At 49.7% G+C, this 11377-nt stretch overlaps 1 protein-coding gene across 1 annotated transcript in view; it reads left to right on the forward strand.

Moving 5' to 3' along the window:
- Positions 1–11377, forward strand: part of CHD7 (chromodomain helicase DNA binding protein 7) — an 84496-nt gene that overhangs the window by 53087 nt on the left and 20032 nt on the right. The window contains exons 14-21 of the mRNA XM_007471475.1: positions 992–1202; positions 1873–2068; positions 2355–2522; positions 2735–2914; positions 5881–5991; positions 6067–6272; positions 8606–8805; positions 8981–9140. Of these exons, the coding sequence (XP_007471537.1) occupies positions 992–1202; positions 1873–2068; positions 2355–2522; positions 2735–2914; positions 5881–5991; positions 6067–6272; positions 8606–8805; positions 8981–9140 (1432 nt within the window). The remainder of the gene's footprint in view (positions 1–991; positions 1203–1872; positions 2069–2354; positions 2523–2734; positions 2915–5880; positions 5992–6066; positions 6273–8605; positions 8806–8980; positions 9141–11377) is intronic.

An 11377-nucleotide genomic window follows, 5' to 3' on the forward strand; every position in this document is an offset into this window, starting at 1 on the left:
CCCCCCCCCCCCCTCCGTCAGCACGGCCGAACCTCTGCTGCCTAATTCTAGTTAAGCCACCTAAGCGGCTGCAGGAAGCTCAGCCTGCTGCTCCCTGAGCCAGCACATCTAGGGTCAGGGGAGGAGGTGGAAGGGCTTCCATCCCTGGGAAGGTGCGTCTCTCTCCAGGCTTCTCTCCGATGCACCCAGGTCTTAGAGCAAGCAGAGGTCTCTTGTGGGCCGATGAGAAAAAGAGGGTTAGGTATAGAAGTCTTTCGTGAAACAGAGGTTGGTTTTTGTTTTTTTAAAGCCTTGGATAATTCAGGGTAGAATTTTTGTACCTTAGGAACTCATCAGTTGAGAATGAACGTGGAGGGAGCTGCAGAGACCGCAGTAGAGATGTGCTCAGGCGCCCTGAGAAATCCCTAAAATGACCCTGAAAAATGGGCTTCCTGTTGTCGGCAGCCCTTTTGGCTGTACTAATGTGCAGTTGGATACAGAGACGTATGCCCTTGCACCATAACTGTTAGAACCCTGTTCCCTTGTCTCTTCGTTTCAGAACAGATTCTGTTATTTGTGTTTATATTCAGCTAGTAAACAGTTCTTCCTTTCTTTAGCATTTTAGGTTCCAAATTTTCTGTAGGTATCTGGCCCTTGGCTTGTTTCTGCCACTTCTGGCTTGACAGTCTGTTGTTGAAATTCAGTTTCTACAGACAGCAAACATTTGTTTGTTGGAAAATATAGGGGCTTCCCCCCCCCCCACACACACACAAACGCCTAAATGTGCTGCGCCTAAAACTTTGATCCCTTTTGTACTTCCACGGTTCTGTGTAGACCCTCCTTGGAGCCAGTGGACGGACGTGTGTTCATAAACACGAGCGCGGCCTCCCGGCCCTTACAGTTTGCAGTGGGTTTTGAAAGCAGGTTCACTGTCTTTACTACTAAAAACAGTATTCCACACTGTAACAGAATGTTACAGGATTCCCGTTATGCTGTTGTCCAATCTCTACAGGTGCTGAGGAGAAGATTTTGGAAGAGTTTAAAGAAGCACACAACGCCGACTCCGCAGATTTTCAGCTCCAGGCGATGATCCAGGCTGCTGGGAAGCTCGTGCTGATCGACAAGCTGCTGCCCAAGCTGAAGGCCGGCGGCCACAGGGTGCTCATCTTCTCCCAGATGGTGCGCTGCCTGGACATCCTGGAAGACTACCTCATTCAGAGACGGTGAGGGCCACGCACGGGGGCGGCGAGCTGGGGTCAGAAGACGGGGCTCCACGCGCTTCACCTCCAAGCGGCGTGGGGCGGGGGGGGTGGGCTTTTTTTTTTTATAATTCTTTTGGCTACACGGCACGGCATGCGGGATCTTAGCCCCCTGACCAGGGATCGAACCCGTGCCCCCTGCAGTGGAGGCTCGGAGTCTTAACCACTGGACCGCCAGGGAAGTCCCTTGAAGTGGCATTTATAGTAAAGGGGACGGAGTAGGGGATGTGTGTCACACCTCTTTTTAAAAGCTATAGATGGGCGTGACGGCTGTTCCATGCGACACGTGCTTTTGTGGGCAGTTCTGCTTTCCAGTTCTTTCCTTTGGCTAGGGGAGAACAGTTCTTACCGAAAATTGAAATTGTTTGTTGTTTCACTGTTGGAGGTGTCAGCCCTTTTCAGAGCTTAGGTATTTCACTGGAGAGAAAGTAGAAGGAACTTTAATCTTTGGGACATTCGACCAGTTGCATGAAAAACTACAACAACACCTATTTGCTCTGAAATTATTTCTGATAAATAATACCATCCTGTTAATATATATCCCATATTATAGTACTTTCTTTAAAACAGCAAAAAAGGAAAAGCGTATTTTGGCCGTTCGTCAGGCCTCCCTGTTAACGCTGACATTTTCTAGGTACCCGTACGAAAGGATCGACGGCCGGGTCAGAGGGAACCTCCGCCAGGCAGCTATCGACAGGTTCTCCAAACCTGACTCTGATAGGTTTGTTTTCCTCCTGTGTACAAGGGCAGGAGGTTTAGGCATTAATCTTACTGCTGCTGATACCTGCATCATCTTTGATTCCGACTGGAATCCCCAAAATGATCTCCAGGTAAACATGCAAGAAAATCTCCCCGATGCCTCCCTCTCCCACCTTTGAAAGTCGTTCTGCGATGTCAGACCAATAAATTAAAATCGTGTAGTCGCTCAGGCAGTGTCCCGTGATTGGGGCAAATGAACCAACTAGTAATCAATTTATTAATAATGTGAAAGTAATTTCTTAGTGTGTTAACCCTCTTCTGTTAAACTGCACCCCTGTTTATTGGAACAGATGCTCTTATAACTGACAGTCGAGTCTTTTCTTTCTTTGGTAGCCATTCATTTCCTTTCTCTTCCAGGCTCAGGCTAGGTGTCATAGAATAGGACAGAGCAAATCTGTGAAAATCTACAGGCTGATTACAAGGAATTCTTACGAGAGGGAGATGTTCGACAAAGCTAGCTTGAAGCTCGGTCTGGATAAAGCGGTCCTGCAGTCCATGAGCGGAAGAGAAAACGCTCCCAACGGGGTAAAGCGCGCTGCCCACACCGTGCATTCACTCTCGCTCCATTATTTAGCTTATACTGAGAAATTTTCCAGCATCTGATTATCTTTTGGCCTTGATATTTTAAGCATATTTTGTCACACTTTCCTTTTTTGTCATTAAGGTCTGCCCTCTTTGAGAAAGATGAATCATTTGTTCAGTCTACAGACAATTCTAAAAATATTTCTCTAAAACAGGTACAACAGCTTTCCAAGAAAGAAATAGAGGATCTTCTCCGGAAAGGGGCCTATGGTGCCCTCATGGATGAGGAGGACGAAGGGTCTAAATTCTGCGAAGAAGATATCGACCAGATTCTCCTCCGGCGAACCCACACCATCACCATCGAGTCTGAGGGAAAGGGTTCCACGTTTGCTAAGGTGCGGATCGATTCCAAGCGGCGGGTGTTCTGTGGCAGCGGAACAGAGTTTGTGTCACGCGCTCACGGGAAGCACACGTAATGTCTGCGTTACGTTGCACGTTACGAGATTAGTGATTAACTCCCGCTCGATGGAGCCCCCGATGCACGAAGCACTCGTTGTGTTTTGGGTTCTCTTCTCTGTACCAGGCCTCGGGGTCACCCTCACCTTGTCCTGGCCACGCTTCCCGCCTCGCCAGGCTCGTCCTTTACCAGTGTTCCGGCCCCGCCCTCTCTGCTTCTTGAGCCTCTGCTCCGTCACCCTCTCCCCCCTTTCCTGTGATCCTGACCCCTGACGGCCTTCAGACCAGTCAGCTCACCCCCATCTGAAGAAGACCCCATCTGTTTTCCGCTCTGGCTACAAGCCCGCAGCTCTTCTTTCGCAGCGAGGAGCCACACAAGCGTTATCTACGCAGCTCTCTCCCCTTCCTCCCTTTCTGCTAATTTCCCAGCTGCCAGCTTCCACCCCTCCCTCACCTCTCCACTCCATCCCCTCCGCCCGGGGCCCCTTCTGAGGCTTCCCCCATCCACACCCAGGCCCAGTGCCACGCTTTCATTTTTAACAACTCTATTGAAATGGAATTTACTTACCGCAAAATTCCCCTACTTTAAGTGTACCGTTCAGTGCCTTTCCCGTATTCACAGACTTGTACAAGTATCCCCACGTCTTAAGTTTAGAACGTCTCCATCACCCCAGTAACAATCCCCCCACCCCGCCTCCCGTCCCCTCCCCCTCTGAGTCCTGGCAACCCTTCAACTGCTTTCTTTTCTGTCTCTCGAGGTTTGCCTGCTCTGGACATTTCATATAAGTGGAATCATAAAACGTGTGGTCTTCTGTGCCTGGCCTCGCTCACTCAGCATGTTTTTGAGGTTCATCCATGTTGTAGCACGCATCAGGCATTCCTTTTTATTGCTGAACAATATCCCATTCTATGGTTATACCTCATTTACCACTTGATAATGGACATTGATTGTTGATCCATTCACTAGCTGATAATGAAATTTGGATTGTTTCCATTCTTTGGTTATTATGAATACTGTTGTTACAGACATCTGTGAACAAGTTTTTTGTGGACATATGTTTTCATTTCTCTTGCATATATACCGGGAATGGCATTACTGGGTCGTACGTTAACTCTGTGTTTAATCCTTTGAGGAACTGCCAGACTCTTCTCTAAAGTGACTGTGCCACTTTCCCTTTCTACAAGCAGTGTTTAGGGTTCTAATTTCTCTGCATCCCCACCAACGCTTTTCGTTGTCTGACTTTTTGATTATCGTCCTATTACTGAGTGTGAAGTGGTAGCCCACTCTGGTCTGATCTGCGTTTCTCTGCTGCTGTTTAGCATCTATTCATGTTCTTATTGGCCATGTATATATATATATATATATATATATATATATAAAATCTTTGGAGAAATGTCTATTCAAATCTTTTGAACAACTCTGAACTCTTTTGAGTTGTCTTTTTTATTGAACTTTAAGAATTCCAGATAAAAGTTTCTCATCAGATAATTTGCAAATATTTCTCCTAGTCTTTTCCTAATGGTGTTTAATTTTAAGAAGCCCACCCATTTTCTCTTTTATCGTTTGTGCTTTTGGTTCATTGTTTAACCTTAGGTCACAGAGATTTGCTCCTGTGTTTTCTTCTAAGAGTTTTGTAGTTTTCACTCTTAACTTTATGTCTCTGATCCCTGTTGAGTGAATTTTTGTGTGTGATGTGAGACAGAGGTCCAGCTCCCTCCTTTTGCATGTAGATATCCAGTTACTTCAGCTACTTCAGTTGTCCCAGCTACTCCACTTGTCCCAGCTACTCCACTTGTCCCAGCTACTCCACTTGTCCCAGGTCTTGAAAGGCTCTCCTCCTCTGGGCTCTGTGCCCCAACACCTTCTCCCTCACATCTTTCAGCCTCTTTTCAGGTTCTTTCCTCCATCCTCACAGGCACCTCAGATTCAGTAGGTACCAAAGCAGATTAATCATCCCTGTTCCTCCACCCTCTGTTTGCACACGTGTGCATGTACACACACGCACATGCCCCTGTTTTTTCACCTGAGCCACACCTTTCAGATGCCAGAGTTGGGTGCTGAGGTTTTCCTGGCTTCCTCGTCCCTCAGGCTTCACATCCACTCGGATTCCAACTCCCTTAATTTTACCTCTTAAAGACTACCTTCTAGACTGTATCCTTTTCTTCATTTCTGCCGGTCTTCACTGTTCCTCCCTAAACTGTGGCCGCAGCCTGTCCTACTTTGTTCTGCCCTCCCTGCTCCAGGACACCGCTGTGATCCCTCTCGCAGGTGACTCTGGATATGGTCGCATACCTCTTGAGATCATTTCCATCTTCAAAGAGTTCCCCACTACCTCAGGATGGAGTTCAGACTCTGTTAACAGGACATGCAAGGCCCTGCTTGACCCAGCTTCTGGCTCCTCACCAGCTTGACCTTGGGCTACACTCCCCTGACCACCCAAATCCCCAGCCGTATGACGTGATCACCTTTCTTCTCTGTGCCTTTGCACATGCCCCGCCCTGAACGTTTCCACATACTTTCCTGTTCTGTGGGCTTTTAACACTTTGGTCCAGGCACCGTATTCTGGAGGGCCTGTTCTCTCCTCCCAGCAGTGCCCTCCCTGTACCCGCACCCAACCTGAGCCTGGTTAGGGCTCCTCTCTGTATATCGGCTACACCTGTTCGTACCTTTGTTGCCTGTCATTTACTGTGCTGTGCTGTCATCTTTTATTTTATCATCTTTCATCAACCCCTGGACAGTGAGCTGCCTGAAGGACAGTCCTTCATCCCAGTCCCATGGACCACAGCCTCTGGCTCACGGTAGAAGGATGGGTCCATGTTCGAGTGAATGAATATGTGAAAACTGCTTTGCATTTTGACACTGAGAAAAGCATCTCAAAGTAATGCGTGTGTTTTTCCCTTTTAGGCCAGTTTTGTTGCATCTGGAAACAGGACAGATATTTCCTTGGATGATCCAAATTTCTGGCAAAAGTGGGCTAAGAAGGCGGAATTGGATATTGATGCCTTAAATGGGAGGGTGAGTGAGAGGTCTGCCTGATCTCCCCCAGGGGTTGCTTTTTCAGAAGTTGCCAATGTATCTGCTGTCTTTCAGAACAACCTGGTTATTGACACTCCCAGAGTCAGGAAGCAGACCAGGCTGTACAGTGCAGTGAAGGAGGATGAGCTGATGGAATTTTCAGACCTGGAGAGCGATTCTGAAGAGAAGCCCTGCACGAAGCCACGGCGGCCGCAGGACAGGTCCCAGGGCTATGCCAGGAGCGAGTGCTTCAGAGTAGAGAAGAACCTGCTTGTCTATGGGTGAGTCAGGCTCATGTGAGAGATGGACTTTTATTCGAAAAATAGTTAGAATTCCAAGTGGCGGAGGAAAACCCTATTTGTGTTTGGATTTCTGTGACTCCCCGTAGCAAATGCCTTTGACGCAACCCGGGCAGGCCTGGGGCCTCTTGGTTAAAGAGCTGAAAGCTGTGCAGATCCTCACGGGTTCGAAGGGGGTTTGCCCCTTAAGGAATTATGTCAGATCCAAATTGACTTGCTAATCATTAATAACTCAGAACGAAGTCTCAGAATAACCACCTCTTTTCCTAGTGTACCTTCACATAAAGTTTACCACTGTGGTAATCTTTCATTATTTTTCCATTATAAAAACTTGTTAAAGGCAATCGTCTCAACTTACATAGCTCTTCCAAGTCATCTGAAACATAAATGGTGGTCATTTCAACTCTCTGAATGGGTCGTGTTTCTCCTACTGGACCACAAGATCCACATCTGTCCCATATCTGAACCTCCGGCACCCACACAGGGCTCTGAAAGGCAGGTGCTCGGTGAGCATCTGGATTCGTAAATAGGCGTGCTCTGGCACATGGTGGGACTGTAGGCGAATGCCACTCAAGTGAAAAAACTGCCACCGAAACAATATTTCTATAGATCTGGCGACATCTGCTCTGTGATTTTTTTTCTTCCGATGGCTCATCATTCGTTTCATAAGAAACACAAACATTCTGCTAACGTGGCAGACAGGGCTCCTACCTGGCCCTTGTCTGTCTCGTGGGTCCTTTCCGCGGGCACCCCGGGCTGCTGTTGGGACAGAGGCTTCTTCTCCTGCCGTGTGCGCTGCTCCCTCTGTTTCCACATGCAGCCCTGCCCGCCCACCATCTCCTGCCCTTGACCTCTGAGCAGGCATCACCTCAGCACCTGCCCCAGAGGGTCTCCCTGCACTTGCTGTCACACTCGGCATGTCAGGTGATAGCCTCTCCTGCTGGAGCCCTGGTGAAGGGCTCCGTGAGGACCAGGGCTCCCTCTTCGTGTCCTCGGGGCAGAGTGCGGGGCCCGTAGCCACGGTGAGTGCTGGGTCAGTGGCTGCTTATGCAGTAAAGGAGGTTCCACTGCAGCCGGTCCTGTGTCTCGGCAGCTGTGTCACCTCTCATCGTCATCTCTGCAAGCCGGGCATTCTTTCCTGGCCACCCCTAGCTACCGAGCCCTTTGCTGCTTCCCCTGCTTCCATGTTTCACCCTAATGATCAAAGTTGAGAACGTTGCTGCTAACTTTAGAAACGGAACATTAATAACTGCTGAAGCTAAGCAGTATGCTTAGGACATCTGTCTTTCAGTAACGCCCTTCCCGCCTCCCACGGCCATCAGGTGTGTTGGACACCTACCACCTGCAGGGCACTGTGCTAGGACACGGCCATGAGCAGGTGGTTACGGCGCCCCCCCCCTCCACCCCGGGGGCAGGTGGGCAGGCATGTGAACCAGCAGAAAGGGCAGTAAACTGGTGAAGCTGCACAGGTCCTCACATGCCAGTGGGGCAGAGGCACGTCCTCTCTAAGATGCAGCTCGGGGCTGTCTGCCCACTGTGGGGGGTGGGGAATCAAAGAAGGTGCGTGAATGGATATCATGAATTAGCTGGGGTAAGAGGGAGGGTGGGACGTCATCGGGCAGGGAGGGGGAGAACAGTTCCCAGCAGAAAGAGCCGTGTGTCCGAAGGCGATTTGAGGAACTGGGGAAACTTCTCTGAAGCTGGGAGGACCAGGCGGGGCTGCGGGGCGAACTGTGCCCCTCGCGTGGAGGCTGGTTCCTGCCCTGAGCGCCTGGAACCCGGGGAGGGCACACTTACGCAGCGTCTGCCTGTGCACTGCACGCGTAGGTCTGTCCACGGTCCTCTCTCCCCCCGTTTCACACAAGGACCTAGGAGCGCTCTTATACTTGGCACCTAGCACCCCTGTTTCAAAGGGAGACCTTTCATGGCCTCTCATTAATTATCGGGGCGTCCCTTGGAGGTGAATAGATGCAGCTGCACCTTTAGCCGCGTGCATCCCTGATTTGGGGGTAGTCATTCCCGTCACCTTCCATCTCAAACGGTGGGTCAGCTCCGGAAAGTACGAACCATGCCCACGTGAAGTGGAGCAGGGGGTTTCCAGGTCTCAGCTGGGAAGGCCTGTGTCAGCCTCCGCCCGGCGGCGCAGTGAACACGCGGCCGGGTGGTAACAGCGCCCTGGATTGCCTCACTATAACCTGATGTCAGATGTCGCTAGTTTTGACCCAGGCTCTCCTAACACTGCCGCCTGACCATGAAACCAAAGCCGCACGTCTAAACCCAGAGGCACCCTCTGCATGTGAATGTTTGCTTTGCAGCTGGGGGCGCTGGACAGACATCCTTTCCCATGGCCGCTACAAGCGTCCGCTCAGCGAGCAGGACGTGGAAACCATCTGCAGGACTATCCTCGTGTACTGCCTCAACCACTACCGGGGGGACGAGAACATCAAGAGCTTCATCTGGGATCTGATCACGCCCACGGCCGATGGCCAGACGCGAGCCCTGGTCAACCATTCCGGTGGGTCGGCGTCGCGTCTCGTGCGGCGGGGTCCCAGGGAGCTGCCAGGGACGCTCGGGACATGTCCCAGACCCCGTGTGTCCCTGCCTTGCACGGAGATTCCTAACCCTGACGCCATAACCGGGGTCGTGGAGAGCTTCTGTTGCTATGGTTATCATGACTACTCTGCTTGTAGGTTTATCAGCCCCGGTGCCCAGGGGGCGGAAGGGCAAAAAGGTGAAAGCCCAGAGCTCGCACCCGGTGGTGCAGGACGCTGACTGGCTGGCCGGCTGCAACCCAGATGCCCTGTTCCAGGAGGACAGCTACAAGAAGCACCTGAAGCACCACTGCAACAAGTACGTCAGGGAGGGCGGTCGTGGGGAGCTGGCGACCCTTCTTCTTAAACATGCATGTGTTTAATTAGATGTATATACTAGATATATATCAGTAAGGCTATTATACCGTATTTACTGTGTTGGTACAACTTTACTGTTTTTCTTGAAACATGATGCCAAGTCACGTGGTAGCCTGCCTTTAGGCAACTGATTTTTTTTTTTTTTCCCTTTGGGTGGTAAAAGATGCATGACACAGTTTTACTGTTTTAACTATTTGTAAGTAAACAACTCACTGGGAATGATTATACTCAGATTGCTGTGTCCTCATCACCACTGTCTATACCCAAAATCTTTTTGTTGACCTTAATATGAACTCTGTACCTATTAAATGATTTCTCCCCCCTGGAGCCCCTGGCAACCACACCATTCTACCTTCTGTCTCTGTGAATTTGCCTATTCTAGGTACCTCATAAGTGGAATCATATAATATTTGCCTTGCTGTATCTGGTTTATTTTACTTGGCCCAATGTTTTCAAGGTTCATCCGTGTTGTAGCTTGTGCCAGATTTTCGTTCCTTTTTATGGCTGAGCCATATTCCATTGTACGTATAGACCACATTTGTTTATCCATCCATCCATCCATCCATCAGTGGGCACTTGGGTTGGCTGATACCTTTTGACTGTTGTGAATGATGCTGCTATGGACGTTGTGGATAACTAAGTTTTCACCGATGTGCATTAGAGGATTATGGTTAACTTTATATGATCCCGCCTTCAACTGACTGCTTTCAGTCGAGTGACGGCGGAGTTCACATGGTATTTTTTGCTTCATAATGCCTCAGTTACTGGGTCCTTTCTTCTTACCTCTGAGCTTAGAATCATATTCCTTATCTTTACTTCCAGAACCTGATTATATATAATTGAAGGATACTAGATGCGAATTCCTTTCATCGCTTGGAGCTCTGTGAGCTGCCGACACATTACACCAGCATCCACATGTGTTGATTCCTTCCATCCTCTGAGCGTGCATGTTCGGTATCCGGGCTCAGGCAGCACTACCACTGCACAGCTCTCCCCTTCCTGGCTTTGGGCGACCTGGGGCAAGCTCCTTGACCTTTCAAAGACCCACTTTCTGTATTCGTCAGATAGAGCTTAAATAAATGTCTATCTCTCTTAGAAATCGTAGCAGTAAAAGTCTGAGCACCTAATACTGGCAGCACGCCAAGCACTTCCTGTGGCTTATGTGTTTTGAGTTGTCTAAGATAAGTGGTGCTCTTTCATCCCCATTTACCTGGCAAGGAGACCAAGTCTCGGGTGCTTAAGGTCCCTCAGCTAGTTAAGGGGCAGCGAGCGCCTTTGCTTCCGAGCAGCCCTGCCCATCTCGGAACCCTGCCTCCCCTCAGGGTTGTCGAAAACCTCAGTGAAATAATTCCTGGAGAACATCTGCTACTCCTGGGTCGCACTGACTCGGGGTTCTCGTCCCTTTTTTTTTTTTTTTTTTTTTTTTTTTTTTTCTTGCGTTATGCGGGCCTCTCACTGTTGTGGCCTCTCCCATTTTCTTCCCAGACCGGGGCACGAACCCGTATCCCCTGCATCGGCAGGCGGACTCTCAACCACTGCGCCACCAGGGAAGCCCATCGTCCCTTTTTAAATGCAGTGGTGCCTTCAGGGACTCGCTTTGATCGTCATTTGCTGGATTTTGACCGACAAAATTTTTCCCTTCTGAGTCTTCAAAACCATTACCTCAAACCCTTTTGGCACCTCAGAAACTGCTGTTACTGCCATAGCATAATGGTTCTCCCTAAAGTCCTGCCCTGCTTAGAGCTATTAGGAAACTTCTGTTTCTTTGTGGTTTATGTGAACTTGGGGTCCATAACCTTCCGAACTCTGGATTCAGACAAACTGTAAGTGAAGGGGTTTAGTGTGGGAACAACGGCTCCTCTTCCCCAGTGTGATGGTGGCGGTTTTTTAATTCCCCATTCTGAAGTCAGTAACAGATTTCTGCAGGGTACGCGGCCCAGTTAGTACGTGAGATGTAACTAGTGTTCTTCACATCTTCCCCTGGGTCTCAGGAGAGGAACCGGCAGTGCCTCTTCCATCTCCTCTCTGGGATGAGCCGTCAGAGAGAAAATGAGACCCAAATTGAGGGACCTCCTGGAAAGTAGCTGGCCAGTCCTCTTCAAAAGTTGCAAGAGACAGGGCTTCCCTGGTGGCACAGTGGTTGAGAGTCCGCCTGCCGATGCAGGGGACGCGGGTTCG

This window comes from Lipotes vexillifer, unplaced genomic scaffold, assembly GCF_000442215.2.
Source record: "Lipotes vexillifer unplaced genomic scaffold, Lipotes_vexillifer_v1.1 scaffold165, whole genome shotgun sequence".
NCBI lineage: Eukaryota > Metazoa > Chordata > Mammalia > Artiodactyla > Lipotidae > Lipotes > Lipotes vexillifer.